The sequence below is a fragment of the Triplophysa rosa genome, linkage group LG20 (assembly GCF_024868665.1).
Source record: "Triplophysa rosa linkage group LG20, Trosa_1v2, whole genome shotgun sequence".
Lineage (NCBI taxonomy): Eukaryota > Metazoa > Chordata > Actinopteri > Cypriniformes > Nemacheilidae > Triplophysa > Triplophysa rosa.
The window spans coordinates 12,507,640-12,525,981 of record NC_079909.1 but is presented as its reverse complement, the minus strand read 5'-3'; the positions used below and the strand labels follow the sequence as shown (position 1 = coordinate 12,525,981).

Genomic DNA, 18,342 nt, shown 5'->3' with positions numbered 1-18,342 from the left:
AAGTCAGTTTATTAGTTTCCCATCCCAAAGGTAAAAGAAACAGCTTAACAATGAACTCCTTGAAAGAGGCATTTTGCACATTCAAAATACACTTTAAAAAGAAGACAAAACGAAATAAAGTATAATCATTTTCAATCTACGCTGATTACTTTTGTTTGTGTAACTATGCAGTTGTTACGTTTTTCTATTTTACTGTTTTTAGATTGTAAGTCATACATATAATTGTCATTACATGTACATTAGCGTTTATGGGGCCAAGTACAACACTTACAGCTGACATCAAACTCTGTCCCTGCACCACAATCCTCCACATATGTGCTACCACCTGCACACTGGTAGTATTTGATGGGGTCACTGGGGTAAGAATAGAGTCCATCTGGTTTTCCCTTACAGAATCCTGTTCCTGATGCATTAGTGGTAGTGGTGGTAGTTGTGGTGGTTTTTGATGAGGATTGACCGGGTTGAGGGGGAGGGGTTGGAGGCAGTGGAGGCAATTCTAAATGGAAGGTATATTGATTAGCATTAGATTTGATTATTTATTTGATATTTATTCTTTATTTACATTTTTTATGGCTAGTTAATAAAAAACTTTTTTAATACAACAGATTTTGCAAATGATTACCAATATTCAGAAGATTGCGGAGATGGCTCATGAGAGGATACTTCCCCTGCCCACAGAACTGTCCTGTAAAATCATCCAGATCAAGTGCCCACACAAAGGCTCCACCAAACTTTTTGTCTTGCAGATAACGGGCCTAGGAATTGAGAGGAAAACGAGTGAAAGAGTTGCTGACAAATGGTGACAGTGAAACCAATCCTAGTAAAGGTTCAAACTTACCTTAATTTCAATGCTTTGCTGGTTGTCGAATCCAACCCACTGGCTGTTCTTTGCGGCATAGGGCACCTCCTGATCTTTAATCCACTGAGTCGTTGTTCCTTGCAGGAAGCCACAGATCTGTACAGAAATTCACAGAATTAATAAAAAATATGAGGAGTTGGGAATGACTTTCAGCTTATGATGCATATTGCATTTGTTGCGACCATTTTCACTTAATATTTTTTTGCTCTCACCTCATAGTAAGCCCAGAATCCAGCCTCACGGGTGTAGGTTCCAGCTGGAGCAGGTCCATCAGATGGAGCTCCAACTGCAGTATCTGCAGATGACAGATGGAAGGTGCGACCGTATGTTGCGATACCCATTCTGAGTTTTTCCACAGGGGTACCCTGATCCCTCCAGTAGGTCATGGCAAAGTCCTGTATGCATGGAGGACAGATATAATTTTTCTTCATTTGTGAGGTCACAGAAAATAAGCTCATTAAATATATTTCAGTATTTGGCCTTACAGTGTTGAAGTAGATCATAAGTCCAGTGTCCTGGGACCCTTTGTAAAGTGGGCTATTATGCCCTGTCACTCTTTCCCAAGATCCATGGAAGTCATATGTCATGACATTGACAAAGTCCAGGTACCTAGGATGACAAAATATCCACACAGATCAGAAGGAGTAAAAAACTATGACTTTATGACTTAATGTCATTCAACTTACTTGGCAATATTTGCAACTTCATATCCAGCATCGATTGTTCCTTTGCCAGCTGATACTGCAGCACTTAGCATTAGACTGGGTCTGCCAGTAGCTTTGCCCTCAGCTTGAAAGGCATCATGAAGTTCCTGGAAAAAGAACCAAAAAATAGTTTAGTAAGCATAGAAGAGATTACTGCTTAAAACTGGAATTTGGTGGCAATCTAATCCACCTGGCACAGTGTTGTGAATCTTTGTTTGTCCTTAGGTGGACTTCCTCTTGTTCCAGGGTATTCCCAGTCTAAGTCCAGACCATCAAATCCATAATTTCTCAGGAACTTGATGGCAGACTGGATGAATGTTTGACGGTTTTGTGGAGTTGACACCATGGCGGAGAACCTGAGATGAATTTTGGAAACAATCATTGATGTTTGTGCATTTCAAAAGACATACACAACAATACACTTTCTGGGTCTTAAACCAACCTAATAAACAAATCTATAATGATGGGGAAAAGTATTTGCATAATTTTTTACAAAATACTTACTCTGCTGTTCCAAAGTTCCATCCACCAACAGCCAGAGATGTTTTAAGATTGCCATTTCTGTGAATTAGACAAATATACATTTGACAGGACTATGTAACATGCTTAACTGTTAAGAATTCTTTAATATAATTTTTGTTAAATGTTTGCGTTAAAAGAAATGCTTTAACATTTGAAAAATGTTACACAATGCAATAAGATGAAGCATTACATTTGAACTTTAACTTTAATAATACATACGTTCTCTTCAGGTCATTGAAGGCCTTGTAGAGGGTCTCATCATTCCATTCATAAGTCACAAGCTGATTGGCACTGTTGATGACTGAGAAAGCATAGATAAGGTGGGTGCAAAGGTAGGGATCCACATTTGCGGCCGTATACTTCCCAGTTCCAGGTCTGTACTGGGCCCAGTTTGTGAAGTAGCAGCCCATCTCCAAGGAAGATGCTGGTCATGAATACACAAACAAATGCAAAAAAAAATGCACAATGAGTAGTTACAAAGTCTGTATGTGAATCTCAGATAAAATACATTTATGTACTGAAATGAACAGTTAGTAGCAAAGTGAAACGAGTAAAGGTTTTTATTTAGCTGCAGAATAATGTATTGTTATAGTTCTCTAAAATAATAAATAATGCTAATGTTTTGTTATATACATCCTATTGTGATGCAGTCATCTCTCTGGGTTCAATAATGCTTGATATTTAGTTACAATCGCAAGCTTGATATTATAATTTGATGCAATAATTGCTCAAAGACTTACCAAGGTGACAGAACACCAAGCCCAGGACTAGAAAATGCAACAAAAACGATGTAAATAGTAAATATAATTGAACTAAAAAGAAAAAGACTAATACAAAAAATACATAAATAAATAAAAACAATACTTTTACCTGTTGCAAGTAGAACCTTCCCCATTTTAATTCCTAATTTCTTCAGAAAAAGAAGTCTACATGTAAAATACAAATATTTATTTATTACATTATGAATGAAGGAAGAAATCAAAATTCTCTTTTGTTTTAACTTACCCGGGGTAGCTGAGGTGAAAAGGGTAAGGAGTCCATCAAACCCTAGGGTTTATATAGGTCTTGAGAACACCTGGGTGTTGTCTATGCCACCCAAATATGGCAAAATCTTGGTGTAAGATATGGTTATCTTATGTAAACTATAGACTGAAATGACATAAAAGTGTAACTCCTAAATGTCCTCATTAATTTGATTTATAAAATAATATTTAGGATTGCTTTAATAAAATTTGGGCCAGTGTGCAAATATTTCTATACTCCGAGATGGATTTATTCTTAATGTTGCAGCGTTGCAGTGTGCCTATGTTTTCTCATTGCAGTTCCATGATGAAAAAAAGTATTCTGGTGCCAGGATGCAATATGGCAATGTGTACCAAGGAAATTACATCAGTGGTTTTATACAATACAGTGAGACCCAAACATTTGTATCACTTTGGCAGTATGTGTCTCAGCTGTACAATTTATGGACCCCCATGTATATAAACTAAAAAAAACATTTATTAAAACAGAGATGTCGGCTGGTTGAGATGGTGGGTTGCTTTACACTATGTACAGTATGTGACCAGGATTATCCTATATTTGATCTGTTATTTGTTTTCTTAATACTGTTATAAGTCACATAAGAGGATGTACAGAATGTTGTATTTTAACTAAGGCTCAACAAATGTGTAGACTACCTGCAACACAAACAGTGACTAAATAAAAAAAAAGAATGTCGAACTGTGACCTGTAAACAATAACTATAACTATAGTCAACTACAACAACATAGAACGAAATTAAACCTTTTTTCAATTAAACCTATTTTCCTTTTATTGGGTTTTGTTTTTTAAAACTTTACTTTTTTTGAACTGCAAAATATAACATTTTATTGATGTCTAGTTTGCTCATGTGTAGTCGAGTTCAGTCATGCTTGGTGAAGTCATGTTCTGAGCTTTGTTAAATCAAATTATGTAATCAAAATTATATTCAAATCTCTGTTTTTTGGGAAAGCTTTGTTACATTTTACCAGTAAAGAAATTGCACTTGGGCTCAACGACATCTTTCTGAGTCATGTCCAATCCTGTACCACACCCTGTCACGGTAACGGCAGATCCTGTAGCACATGGCCACAATCACAGGCTGTCGCGCTTGATCCTGTACCACACCTGTTCTACACCTGTCACATCCAGGCCTCACCTGGTCATGCCGCCCCTGCCTTATTATCAGACCTTGTAAAGAGTCCTGTTTGTTTATAGTTATTCGTCGTTTATTGTTAGTTGCTAATAACACATCTGGAAATTGTTGCATTTTAATGATAATTTGGTGGTGTTTTTATTTTCACCAAATACATGAAATATCAATCATTTCTATAGACGGAAAGTCTGTTTATTCATTTATTTTTATCAAAAAAGAAATAGAAACCAATTTACATAGAGGTCATTCATAAAGGCGTGCTACACTCAAATGGACAGAAAACAGGACAGTTAGGAATTTATTTCAGTTTACATTAACACACATTAGTCATATTTTCTTGCTTTACTCTTCATGGATGCTTTTGTCGTAAGGATGACAAATAAGGATGACATGTTTCACAAGGTTGTACATTAATGATCCCTTAATGAATGGACCAAGAACAGCACTTACAGCTGTCATTAAACACTGTGCCTGCAGCACAGTAACTCAGGTATGTTTCTCCACTTGCACAGTTGTAAAATTTGCTTGGGTCATCAGGATGAGCATAGAGTCCATCTGGTTTTCCATTACAAAATCCTGGTCCTGGTGCATGAGTGGTAGTTGTGGTGGTTTTGGTGGTGGTCTGACCAGGTTTGAGGGTGGTGGTTGGAGGCAGTGGTGGCAGTTCTATAGATACAGCATATTAGTTCCATTAGTTTTGAATGATTCGTGTTTTGTTCAGAAAATCACTTTGCAAAGACAACAGTGCTTACCAATATCCAGAAGATTGCGCAGATGGCCCATGAGAGGATGATTCCCCTGTCCGCAGAACTGTCCGGCAAAATCATCCAGATCAAGTGCCCACACAAAGGCTCCACCAAACTTTTTGTCTTTCAGATAACGGACCTATGAATTGAAAGGAAAAGAGTGAGAGTTGCTGACAGATGGTGACAATGAAACCCATCCTGGTAAAGGTTGAACCATACCTTAATCTCAAAACTCTCTTTGGAGTCAAATCCAACCCACTCATTGTTCTTTGTGGCGTATGGCACCTTCTGATCCTCAATCCACTCAATTGTTGCTCCTTGTATGAAACCACATATCTACACAGACATTTGCAAAATTTTATAATGGCGTATGATGTTTAGTATGTGCCAAACTCTCAAAAGCTCAAAAGTGTTTTCATTGCAAAATGCTTTTGGTCTTTTGTGAGTCTCCAATCTCCAAATTCAATGGATTTGTCTTAATACTGTATTAACTGGTTGTTTTAAAGCTCTCACCTCATAGTAAGACCAGAATCCAGCCTCACGGGTGTAGGTTCCAGCTGAAGCGGGTCCACTAGCTGGGCCTCCAACTCCACTTTCAGTAGATGTCAGGCGGAAGGTGCGACCGTATGTTGCGAAACCCATTCTGAGTTTCTCCACAGGGGTACCCTGATCCCTCCAGTAGTTCATGGCAAAATCCTGAATTGAAAATGACAATTGTTGTTTTAGGACAAAGGAATTCTTTTATTTTTTTACGAAATGTACATCATTATTTGATGGTGTCAGTTCTTACAGTATTGAAGTAAATGAGGTCTCCCTCATCCTTTGATCCTTGGTAAAGAGGGCTGTTGTGGCCGGTGAATCTTTCCCATGTTCCATGGAAGTCATATGTCATGATATTAATAAAGTCCAGGTACCTGGCACGACAAAATGCCACACGAATTAGGAGAGATAAAAACATTTCATAGTAGCACCAATTATCACCAAAATATCCTGTCAGCTTTTATTGTAGATATGCATTGATAATTAACATACAAATAATTTAATGTCATTGAATTTACTTGGCAATCTCTGCAATCTCATATCCAGCATCGATTGTCCCTTTGCCAGCAGCCACTGCAGCACTCAACAGCAGTCTTGGTCTGCCAGAAGCTTTGCCCTCAGCCTCATAGGCTTCAAGAAGTTCCTGCAAAGACAAAGTAGATTAGTAAACTAAGAAATTAAATAAAGTTCTCTTCAATATTAGCATTTTATTGCAATCAGGTCTACCTTGCACAGCAGTGTGAATCTTTCTTTGTCTTCAGGCGGGCTTCCTCTTGATCCGGGGTATTCCCAGTCTAAGTCCAGTCCATCAAATCCATGAGTCCTCAGGAAGCTGATGGAAGACTGGATGAACTTTTGACGGTTTGCTGGAGTCGACACCATGATGGAGAACCTGAGATGAATTTTGGAGACAATCTTTAAAATGTACGTAATCTTTAATATTCTGGTTCTAGAAAATGTCAGGAACAAAAATTTGCATTACTGTGATGAACCAAAGTTCCATCCACCAACAGCCAACAGGGTCTTAAGATGGGGATTTCTGTGAGAATAATGCAAGATCTTTTAAGAGAACACTCACATATTTAAGATTAAAACATAGTAAATAGTCAGAAAATAGCATTTATGTTAGAATTTATTTGAATTACAATACATACCTATTCTTCAGGTCATTGAAAGCCTTGTAGAGCGTCTCATCATTCCATTCATAGGTGACGAGCTCATTGGCATGGTTGATGATTGAAAAGGCATAGAAAAGATGTGTGCAAAGGAAGGGATCCACATTTGCAGGCGTATACTTCCCAATTCCAGGTCTATACTGGGACCAGTTTGTGAAGTAGCAGCCCATTTCCATTGAGAATGCTGGCCATGAATACACAAAGATGCACTAGTGAGTATTTACAAAGTCAACATGTGAAGCTCTGATAGTACAGTAATGACTTTGAAGTTTTAAAACTTCAAAGTCATGACACTATTTAAAGTGGTGTCTAATAATGCATGAGAACAGTTCTTTAAAATTACTTTCATGAATCAATCTCCTACTGTAATACAGTTATCTCTGACTCAAACAACGCTTCGTATTTAATTATAATGATCATACTATAAATTGTATAACTTGTGGATGCAACAAATAGTCAAAGACTCACCACAATGGCAAAGCACCAAGGCCAAGCCTAGAATATGCAATGATATTATGTAAATGACAAACACAATACATGGAATACAGCACTAATACTAATGTGCAAGTAATATTTTTACCTGCTATAACCGTAAGCTTCCCCATCGGAACTCCAATTTTTTTAGATAACTCTATATTTACTGTAACAAAGAACGGTTTGTATGGATTTACAATTAGATTGATTGGAAAAATCTACATCTTTTGTTTCATTCTCAGGACAGAATTCTTGCGACGGTCATGACGTACCTGGGGTTCCTCAGGCTTGCACAATCTGAAAAGTACATCTAGACCCTTGAGTTTATATAGGTTTAGAGCAGAGTTGGGATGATTTATTGAGATTGTAAAATATGGTATCTCATGTAAACTATGGACTGAAATGTCACTAGTGTATAACTTCAATACCTTTGTCCTTTTCAGGCCAGTTTATGTTAAGCTAAAATTGTTGATAAGATGAAATATGGGAACAGCTGTCATAAAGTTTGTCCATGTCTACAAATCACATGTTCCGTCTAATATGTTACGACTGTGTGTAAGGTGAATAAACATTATGTAATATATCCTGTAATGTCACCCTAAGTGCATATATCTTTTCAAATAATGAAAATGTTAAATAAATAGAATAAAACATTGCTGACAACTACTCAACTTTTCCTCACATTTAACAAATACACACTTAATAAACAATAAATACAAAGCATATTTTAATAGTAATTATTACACTAAATGACTACATTTATCTAAACGCCTAAATGTAAATTGACCAAACCAGTTGAAAACATGCAGTTTTAGCTTTTTACATCGTATAACTACAAAAGATTTTGGATGTAAACCGAGTTGCATGCTACAACAAACATTTATGGTTTAACATTATGTTCAGAGGTCTTTGTACAGATAATTGTATCATCTAAGATTCTTGTGCTATCAGAACATCACACAATATGTTGTTACGGCTCGGCTCTGAAGCTTATCAATCTAGAACTTTCATATTATATTGAACTACATTGATAAAATTGTTTGCATGGGAAACCAAAGCTGTGGACCGGGTTAAACAACCTAATCGTTAAATCCTCTGCTGCGTCAGCAATATTCTCATGCGATCACATACAGAAAAGCATTCATCTTATCATCAAATTAAATTGCAATGTATGTGTTTTTTTTTGTAAAAGGTTTGTAATAAGAACAAAGCCATAAGGTGGAGATGTTGAACGAGTGCCAAGCGTATGATGAGAGTATCAGTGTTTTTCACTTCTTATCACTGGTACATTGCCAATTGATAATGTCTGTTTCAAAACCGTGGAGAAAATGTACAGTATGACAGAAGAGAAACAGAAACAGCTGAGTGACAAAACCTGAATATGATGTCAATAGAAACCTGAATATGATATGATGAAATAACTCTTTACAAAACTTTAAAATGAATGTTTTAAATATTCACATACATACATACATACATACAATTGGTAATAATTTAACTGCCAGTAGTTTATTGGCTCTAATGGTTAAATTGTTATACTTACAGACTGAAAAATCACATTAATATAACATTATTATATTTTATGAGGTAGCTGACTATCTTATTGACTGTGCCCTTCAGGTTACTTTAAAAATACTATTTAAACCCATAGGACACAAAGACCAGACAGTTTTGGGGGCATAGGAAGTACTCTGTAAGTATGAGTATTGTGTCATTATGTTATTTAATTAAAGCTCAAAAATAAAATTAATTTCATGTTTTATCGTAAATTGTATTTCATTGTATAAAGAAAAGTCCAAGAAAATTAAACTAATTTAGCTTTTGAAATTGACTAATTAAAGGGATAGTAAAAAACTGTGATGGATGCATTTTTAAGTACACTTTAAAAAAAGGATCAATGCGTAATGTAATGCGTTTTTAGATTTGTTAGATTTCAAAAATTGCCTCCGGAACGGTGGAGTTACGCCAGCTTCGATTTTGAAATGGTATTGGCTTCTGGTGTCTTGTGACTGGTTGCGTCATTACGTTCGCCTACGCTATGAAATGGCATTGTGCTCTAGGTGCTAGGTGCTCTAGGTGCTAGGTGCTAGGTGCTACCTTTTTACTTTGTGCATGTGTCTGCTTCGTAACTTTTAATAAAACACATTAGAACGGAGAAAAAAATGTGCCTCTAGTGGACATTTCACTCGAAAGATGCAGCGATTTGTACCTGGAGCTATACGTATATTTCACGTTGTGCAGAAATGTAGGTAGAGGTACATATTTACAATGAGAGAATGTAACGATTTTTGTAATGTATAACTAAGACTCTATATAGAGTGCACCTAATGTTATACTAAAATCTAAAATTATTTCTGAAATGTTAATCAAATAAGTGATAAACTTCAATAAATGCTAAAAAAAGAAATCAAGTAAATATCATCTTTCTCATGTTGTTCTTTTTTCAATCCAAAACACAACACAGTAATGCAGACTTAAGAGGCAAATTGAAGTATGTAAATATTGTCTTGGACAATCTTACATCTTAGACACTTTTTATTTAAACACATTTGCCATTTGCCAACTAAAATTATCATTGGGTATATCTTTACACACATTCACACAGATTTAGGCTTGAGTGCCTTATTGCCTTTATAAAACAGTTACCACATACTGTAATAAAAATATTGAGAACACAAATGTTTATTCAAATGTTATTTACGGTGGCTCAGTGGTTAGAGCATGGCACTAGCAATGCCAAGGTCATGGGTTCGATCCCAGGGGATTGTACATATAAACAAATGTATAATGCAATGTAATTCGTTTTGGATAAAAGCGTCTGCCAAATGCATAAATGTAAATGTAAATAAATGTTATTCCCTGACACGTAAACAGTAAAAGAACATTGCTATGCAATAAAAAGGCCATCCAAACGTAAAGCAGTTTGGTGAAAAGGTCATAGCTGCATGTAATCCACTTCCATAAAATAACAAATTGCAAATACTGTATATAGAACATGACTATAAAATCTGCACTTACCGTCTATAAAAATAATACAATTGTCTAGTAAATTGTCTTCATATTCTGAATTTTATTACATATGGTTGAATTTAGGGGGAACAAAGATTTTAATTCTCTCATTTACATGTTTGCTTTGTACACGCATTTACAGAATCATAATTTTTTTATTGCCTTTTATTGATTTCGTTAATTTTATTGGTTCAACAGTGCTAACCTTAAAGAATTAAGACTACAATTTACAAGGTTTGTGTTGTTACTTAAGCCAAAGTTCTCATGGAAAGAAAGTTCATAAAATCTGAGAAACCTGCACACATTATGTTTGCATCACTTTATTAAGACTGTCAGACAGTTTCTAAAGGTTAATACAAGCAAGTATACATTTCTTTACTATGGTTTTATTACAGATGATCAGCTTGTGTTTGAAGAAAATATGACTGCTATAAATATTTTATTGAAAGCGTAAAAGAGGTTTTTGGAGGATTTGGCAACACTAGATATTGATTGTTAATCTGTTTATGGCCAGTTGCAACATTTACAAGCGTCAACATAGACCAGACCTGGCTGGCATTTCTGCAGGTATGTGTTTCCACGGAAACAATGGAAGTAAGTTGTCTTATCAGCAGGGTTGGGGTACAATCCATCTGGTTTACCGACACAGAATGAGTTCACGGGATCTGCGGTTGTGGTGGGACGTGGTGTAGTGGTGGGCTTGGGACCAAAACCTATAAAGAGAATGACATAATGCTGAGCAAACAACAGCAGACTGAATACATGGACTAAAGATGGCCTATTGAATATATTTTCTTGCACAAATGTGTATCATGTGCAAAGTGATTATTTACCTAGAGAGTTACGCAAATGGTTGACAAGTGGGTAAGCTCCTTGGGTACAGAAACTCCCTGTAAAATCATCCAGATCTAAGGTCCACACTGAGGCTCCGCCCAGATTTAAGGAGTTAAGCCACTGCACCTACTCGAGCAAATATTTATAAAAATAATCAGAATAACAGAAAGCTTGTTAAACAGTTCATTTCTCTTCATATTTAGAGGACAGAAGTGAATTTACCTTAGCAGTAAAGCTTTCACGGTTGTCGTAGCCCACCCAGGCCTTTCCTTGAACCAAATATGGGACCTTCTGTTCATCAATCCATTCCACCTGGTTAGTTGATTCCATGGGGCAGATCTAAATAACATTTCAGAACATTTGAGATTTCTTCCAAAATCAAATTTGAAAAAAATTACAAGTGGATTTGGTGAAGCGATTGTATTAGTGAGGTTTAATAGGTGTGATCATGGAAACACTTAAGTGCAAATATAACCAAGCATAAAACCTTACATACTTTGGAAAATATATAGACTTATCAAGGAAACACTTTCCATATCTAGTGTAGAGTCCAATTAAACTCACTAATACTATTTATTTTAGGTATTTACTCCATGTGTTAGGCTTGTAAATTACACTTCTTTTATTGTTTAGGCATATTTTATAATTTATGCCATGCTACACCTAGTGCATTATGCCACACCTAGTGGCTAGCTGTGGATTATCCCTTACATACTCAATTTGGCTCCTGAAGCAAAAGCAGTTGAGTCTCAGATCATATGTTTTAGGTAAAACTTGTTAAATAAAGTTCATTTAAAAACCTCATAATAGGACCAGTATCCTGCATCACGTGTGTAGGGACCACCATCTGCGGGGCCGCTGGCTGGAGCACCAAGGCCTGTATTCGAGGTCGACAGCAAGAATGTGCGTCCAAATGTGGGGAAGCTAATGAGGAGTCTTTCAGCAAGAGCTCCACCTTTCAGCCAGTATGTCACAGAGGCGTTCTAAACAAGAACATTTCATTAAATCACTATTGCTGACTTAAACATATGAACATTTGATTTGAATTTATTGGTGTTAATCTTACAATGTTGAGCTCAAGGCTGTTTCCGCTGTCCAAAGAGTTCTTATAAAGGGGACTGTTGTGTCCTGTCACTTTATCCCAGTGTCCATGATAGTCGTAGGTCAAGACAGTCAGGAAGTCCAGCTGACTATAATGACAGGAGGGAGGAAATTAAAAACCTTTCATTTACACATGATGTTGATAGCCTAATAAAACTTGGTCAGGTTTAGAAATTTACCCTGCAACTTCAGCGATCTCATAACCCCTTTCAATAGTTGACTTTACGGCAGCAACCTTAGAAGAAAGAATCAGAGGTGTTTTCTTTGTGTCCAATGCTTCCTTTTCGATAGCTTGCCTCAGTTCCTGGGAAATTTAAGACAATTAAAACAACGTCAGTCATTCATAGCCACAAACCGAGAAAATGACAGATTATTTATTACATATGCATCACATGGATGTCATGTCAGCTACAAGAGAAATGAACATGCTTCAGTAATGAACAACACTTTCAGCAGTCTCACCTTGATAAATGTGGTAAACCTCTGCTTGTCCTCAGGAGGGCTTCCATTCTGTCCAGGATACTCCCAGTCTAGATCCAAGCCGTCGAAGTCATTGGCACGCAGGAACAACATTGCAGAGCGGATGAAAGTCTTGCGGTTTTCTGGAGTCGATACCATTTTAATAAATCTGCAGTGCAAAATAGGGACTGTAACTTTCTGAATACCCATTTAGTTTTTATTTGTAGATTATAGTGATGTGTATAGAGCATTTCGGGGCGGTTTCCCACACAAGGATTACTGTATCTTAAACAAGGACTAGGCCTTAGTTAAATTAGGACATTTAAGTAGTTTTAAAAAATGTACTTTTATCCAGCAAATAAATGGAGACGCACAGAGGAGACGGTATTATATAGGAACAAAATGAAAAATACCGCATTCTTCACCAGAACCTAAGACACGCCCGCATCATTTGCCGGAAAAACAAGCCTCAGGTTCACGTGCAGCAGAGGGATAACGGAAATGAGACATTATCGTTAATAGCGTTGTCAATATGGATATTTCTCTTAAATAATGCATCGATTAGTTTCAGAAGACCTTTGTTAAGACCACGGAGACGTGTCGAGCAGTTCTTTGATTGATGGATGCACTTTTTGGAGCTTCAAAAAACTGCTCTCCATTCACTCCCATTCTACCACTTAGAAGAATGATACGTGGTATTATAACTCCGACTGCATTATTCTTCAAGAAGAAATTCAGTCAGGATGCCTTGAGGGTGAGTAGAACATGGGGAAATTTTGTTTTGCCTTTGAAATATCCCTTTAATCTGAGACTAGGTTTAAACCTGTCCGGGAAACCCTCCTTTCATGTATTAAACAAACTTCAGAATGATGTGTATTGTGCACCACTTACGGGCTGATTCCATTTGTCAAACCTCCAACAGACAGCATCGTCTTCAGTGTGGGATTTCTATAAATAAGATTCAATTATAATATCTAAAATGGATGTTCAACTTTACAAACACAGGCAAATGGGTTTCACATTTGAATCATAAACCACCAAATGAACTTAACGATTTACGTTGGCTCATGTCAAAAAATCACTGTAAGGCAATGCAAAGATTCAATATCGCTATTGAAACAGCTTTCACTTACACATTTTTCAGGCTATTTAGTGACTTGTACATGATATCATCGTTCCATTCAATGGTCGTGATTTCATTGGAGGGGCTGATGGTGGCCAGAGCATATACCACATGGGTGCAGAGGAAGGGATCAACATTCTCTGGGGTGAACTTCCCATTGCCAGGTCTGTACTGGGACCAGTTTGTTACGTAGCACACCAGTTTTGCAGAGGCCACTATGAGAAAAAATTATATCAGTTGTATGTTCACATGGTCTAGATTTGTCATCTAGGAATATGTATTTTGCTCCTGCATTTATTAAAACATCCTTTCATTGTTCATTTACTAAATAGACATTCTCACCAATCTGAAATGTTAGCAGGAAGCCCAGCCCTATGCAAAAGACAATATAGTTATGTATACAGTAAAGCAGTCATTAGAAAATAGCATATTTACATTTTTAATTTAAACATGGAACATACCTGCTAAAAGAGTCAATTTAGTCATGTTAGCGTTGAATCCAAACTCAAATTCTTCAGAACTGTATACTGAGCTGTAAATGTGCAACAAATGAAATTCAAATCACATTTGTCTATACAGTGCACAGTGAATGAAAATGACAGAATTTAGAATTCCGTCGTAGAATTGAATCAAAAGATAGCTGAAAAAACTTCTTTACCTGTGTCAGTGTCACTGAGAATGGGCTGTTTGGGGAAAACTTCATCCTTTTGTATACTTAGACATTATTAATAGTTCCAAAGTACAGATGATAAGTGGTTACTTCATCAGAACTGAGCAATAAATTAATTATACAAGCCATATAACTCGTACATGGGTGTTTGATGTTATTATCTTTGAGGTGGTAATGAAAGGTCATGTCATTTCCCAAAAGACATTAAAATGAAGGTAATGTTTGATAAAATATTCTAATATTATATAAGCAGGCTATAAAAAAATCAATAACGGCCAAGAATCATCAGAATGCGTTACTTTCCTAACATTACCTAAATCTAGGGGCAAAATAAATAAGGAAAAAACTAAAACAAGCTAATTAAAGTTGTTTATACTGTTTCAGCAACAAGCATGCTTGCAGGATGACAGGCAACCAGAAATCCCAGAAATACATGTATTGTATATGTACGCATACAAATATTTATAGTATTGTAAATCTGAGACATATCCATACACATGGCTTTTACATGTAAGGCAAGGCAATAAATTGTGTGTGCAATAAATAAACCAATAATTAAATAGCATTGTTGCTTCAAATAGTCAAAAGGTTTTTATTGAAGAATATTTACAAGTGCTGCATTATTCACATTCAGTCCACAGCTGACAGGCTCAACATTTACAACAGCCGGGGTACATGGTAGTTCAAAGAGACTCGCTGACATCACAACCTGAGAGACCTTCAAAGTAAAACTACTTGCGTACCACTCACATACAGCCTTTTTGGAAAATGTTGTAAAATCAGATGATCCAAATCACAGACCAGTTTAACAGCTATTAACATTGAGCTTTGAGCAATGAAGCCTGGTGATGGAGCTCTGAATGAACGAGAGAGAGAAAACCTCACACAATGTGAAAAACAGCAGAATGATTTCAGAATTGAAAGAAAAGATACTTATGGGATTTTTACACAGTGCACACATAACGTCATTACAAATTTCTTTTAAAAAAAAAGTACAAAAGTTTTGGTTTTGCAGTCCTAACGTGACTTCTCAATACTTCTACATTCTCACAATAATACATCATAATTCGTGATGGGAAAGTGGAGAATTCGCCCGGCTGGTCCCAGGGTTGCTCCTAGAACCACTAAAGAGCAAATAATGAAGCTATTTTTATCATCGAGTGATCATGAAACAATTTACAGTAAAAAATGCAAAGTAAAATAAGTATGCAAAGTAAAAGACTCAGAATTAATAAATAATGTCACGGTACAATAAGGCAAAGCAAACCTTCACTCACTCCTCACACACTTATTTACAGCAACAACTTTAATACCACAAGACCCTTTCTGATATAAATATCAGGGGTTTACCATAAGAAACGAATTCATTTTCTTTAGCTGCCCTGATCCTCAATGAGTAAAAAACAGTGCACACTTCAAGTCTATCTTAGTGTGTACTACATCACTTTAAAAACAACACAATCTGTCTTTAACCAAACACATCTCATCTGTGTGCCTCGTTATGGACAACATTTTATGTTACTTTTAATTCAACCTTGTGTTGTCCCTTTTATTTATTTAACACAAAATGAGAGTGTTTTTTAGGCTGTTCCTGGCACTGTATTGAGCAACATACATAACAATTGACTTCTTAAATTACTAATTTAGTCGTAAAATAAATAAATATAAAAAACGCAACTAATACAACAACCTTGGTTTTTAACCAACAAATGGCTTCACGTGTCCTTGCAGGGATTTAAACAACACCTCATTAATATAGTTGAATAATCATTAACTTTTTTGTCCATAAATGTTATCATCAGCATTGTTCAATGTCCAGCGACATGTTCTTTTAATGGTAGATTTGCGCCAAGAAAGTAAATAACCAATGAACATCATTTTTTTGAAAAAACAGACAAAGCATAATGGCAATAATAAAGAGCGTGATAACAGGGTGATAACGCTGGCAAGCCAAACCCACTTTAACAACAAGACAATCAGCTTCTGTTGTACCGCTGCATTCATTAAGACCTTTCATCTTTAAATGTAGCACACAAGGGAGAGGCAGAACGCTACGATCATTCTCAGGTCAACACAGATAGTATGAAACATTGTTCAGAAAAAAATAATGGTCAGCTCTTGCCTTTAAATACATTGCTTAAAAAAAGGTACAAATTCATTTGGATCCTTTTGTAGTCATGCTGCCATGAAACAACAAACAAGATTTTGTTTTACTTCGTACAAATTTCCACCAATACATATTAACTTGTGAGAGCTGTTGTTTACAGATTTAACCATTATTCAAGTCTGAATTTCCGTAAGGCAAGCATCTGTTGATAAAATGTATAACACTCAAAAGAGTCTTTGTGGAAGACTTTTTGATTATTCTAAAATGGCCAATCATCCTTGTACAAAAGCCTTTCATACAAAAGAATAAAATGAATATCTTCAACATTTCCACAACTTTACCGCGCTACTTAAGCATTGCAAAAAATTCCTTCCAAAAAATACCACAGCCCTGTCCCTGTAAAGGAAAACCTGCTCAAATATCTTTGTGATATTAATACGAATTTTCATTGGCTAAAATCACAGTCCCGATGAGCCAATGAGAATGAGCGGCAGTGCAGTTAATATCAAAATTGTTGTCGAGAGAGGATCTGAAGTGCCGGCCGTGTTCTGGACCATCATTCCAGTTCCTGTGTATCAAACAGACTGATTTTCAGAAAACATACCATGAAGAGGAACCCAGAACTGAACGTTCACCCAAGATTAGTTAGACACTTTAAAACATACAGTAAGTCTGATGTGTGCTGTATACCTGAGTCTCGAGACACAATGGTCTCATGAGCTGCTCCGTCTCCACCATCTCCCCATGAGCGGATCTCAAGAACCACATAACCATTGTCCTTAGGTAAAGGAAGATTGATGGATGTCTTGCCTTTGTCCAGGATCTTCAAAGCAGACTGGCCTTCATGCTTGTAAAGGACCTGCAAAAATATTTTAGCATCTATGTTATAAATGAAATTTGTTTTAGAATGTAACTCTTGAGATCTCTTAAAGGGACAGTTCACCCAAAAATGAGAATTCTGTCATCATTCACTAACCCTCAAGTTGTTCAAAATCTATCTAAATTTCTTTGTTCTGATGAAAACAGAGAAAGATATTTGGAAGAATGCTTGTAACCAAACAGTTTTTGGCAACCCTTGACTACCATAGTAGGAAAAATTACAATGGTCGTCACAAGTGACCCAGAACTGTTTGCTTTTCTACATTCTTCAAAATATCTCCTTTTGTGTTCAACAGAACAAAGAAATTTATAAAGCAATTTTCCTACTATGGTAATCGATGGTGGCCAAGAACTGTATGAAATTTGAACAGATGTGGAACAACTTGAGGATGAGTAAATGAAGACAGAATTCTCATTTTTGGGTGAACTGTCCCTTTAAGCATTGTGATATTTTTCATTTTCATTTATGTTTACTGAAATTAATAGCTCCCAGCCTGAGAACAAGAACTGAAATCACTTTGGAAACAATGTGTAAAATGTTGCACAGCGAGGCACAAAGGACTTTTCCAAGCCTTCATAATGTTTTTAATATAAACACAATTTCATTTCGCCTGCTGCGACGGTTCCTTTCGCCCTTTCATATCCAGTCAAAAGACCTTCTCATGTTTGTGACAGCTAGTTCACAAAGTTTCTGTGCCTGGTTCGAAAGATTCTCTCAGATATCAAGAGTGATAAAGGGTTATCTCAAGGGTTCAACTGACAAGTGATTTTCTGATAAGTTAATAGAATTGGCGAACTGGTGTATGACTTTGTTCTGAAAGCCATTCGGATTAAACGCGACCTTGATTTCTATACCAGATCAGATATGAGATGCAGTCGTGCCACATATCACCTCTGCACGGAGGTTTAAAGGTTTATTAGTTGTTTCGCAGTTTTTACTGAGTGGTAGGTTGATTTCTGATTC

At 36.4% G+C, this 18,342-nt stretch overlaps 4 protein-coding genes across 4 annotated transcripts in view; all 4 read right to left on the bottom strand.

The window, feature by feature from the left end:
* Positions 1-239: 239 nt before the first annotated feature.
* On the bottom strand, positions 240-2,980 carry LOC130571647 (acidic mammalian chitinase-like). The gene is made up of 11 exons (XM_057362773.1): positions 2,956-2,980; positions 2,826-2,852; positions 2,305-2,509; positions 2,068-2,124; positions 1,754-1,919; positions 1,546-1,670; positions 1,345-1,468; positions 1,072-1,254; positions 839-955; positions 623-755; positions 240-496 (listed from the first exon to the last, which is right to left on the bottom strand). The coding sequence occupies exons 1-11, from the start codon at positions 2,978-2,980 to the stop codon at positions 240-242; spliced, it is 1,419 nt and encodes a 472-aa protein (XP_057218756.1).
* Positions 2,981-4,682: 1,702 nt separating this feature from the next.
* chia.2 (chitinase, acidic.2) lies at positions 4,683-7,375 on the bottom strand. Its single transcript, XM_057362097.1, has 11 exons — positions 7,303-7,375; positions 7,191-7,217; positions 6,702-6,906; positions 6,530-6,586; positions 6,274-6,439; positions 6,066-6,190; positions 5,798-5,921; positions 5,521-5,703; positions 5,227-5,343; positions 5,014-5,146; positions 4,683-4,927 (listed from the first exon to the last, which is right to left on the bottom strand). The coding sequence occupies exons 1-11, from the start codon at positions 7,325-7,327 to the stop codon at positions 4,683-4,685; spliced, it is 1,407 nt and encodes a 468-aa protein (XP_057218080.1). The 5' UTR covers positions 7,328-7,375.
* A 3,065-nt stretch (positions 7,376-10,440) lies between these two features.
* On the bottom strand, positions 10,441-14,208 carry chia.1 (chitinase, acidic.1). The gene is made up of 11 exons (XM_057362189.1): positions 14,184-14,208; positions 14,065-14,094; positions 13,733-13,937; positions 13,491-13,547; positions 12,603-12,768; positions 12,320-12,444; positions 12,106-12,229; positions 11,840-12,022; positions 11,262-11,378; positions 11,039-11,165; positions 10,441-10,918 (listed from the first exon to the last, which is right to left on the bottom strand). The coding sequence occupies exons 1-11, from the start codon at positions 14,206-14,208 to the stop codon at positions 10,710-10,712; spliced, it is 1,368 nt and encodes a 455-aa protein (XP_057218172.1). The 3' UTR covers positions 10,441-10,709.
* A 758-nt stretch (positions 14,209-14,966) lies between these two features.
* Positions 14,967-18,342, bottom strand: part of cntn2 (contactin 2) — a 29,392-nt gene continuing 26,016 nt past the window's right edge. The window contains exons 22-23 of the mRNA XM_057362188.1: positions 17,190-17,358; positions 14,967-17,067 (exon numbers count right to left, since the gene is read on the bottom strand). Coding sequence (XP_057218171.1) covers positions 16,958-17,067; positions 17,190-17,358 — 279 coding nt within the window. The 3' untranslated portion in view covers positions 14,967-16,957. The remainder of the gene's footprint in view (positions 17,068-17,189; positions 17,359-18,342) is intronic.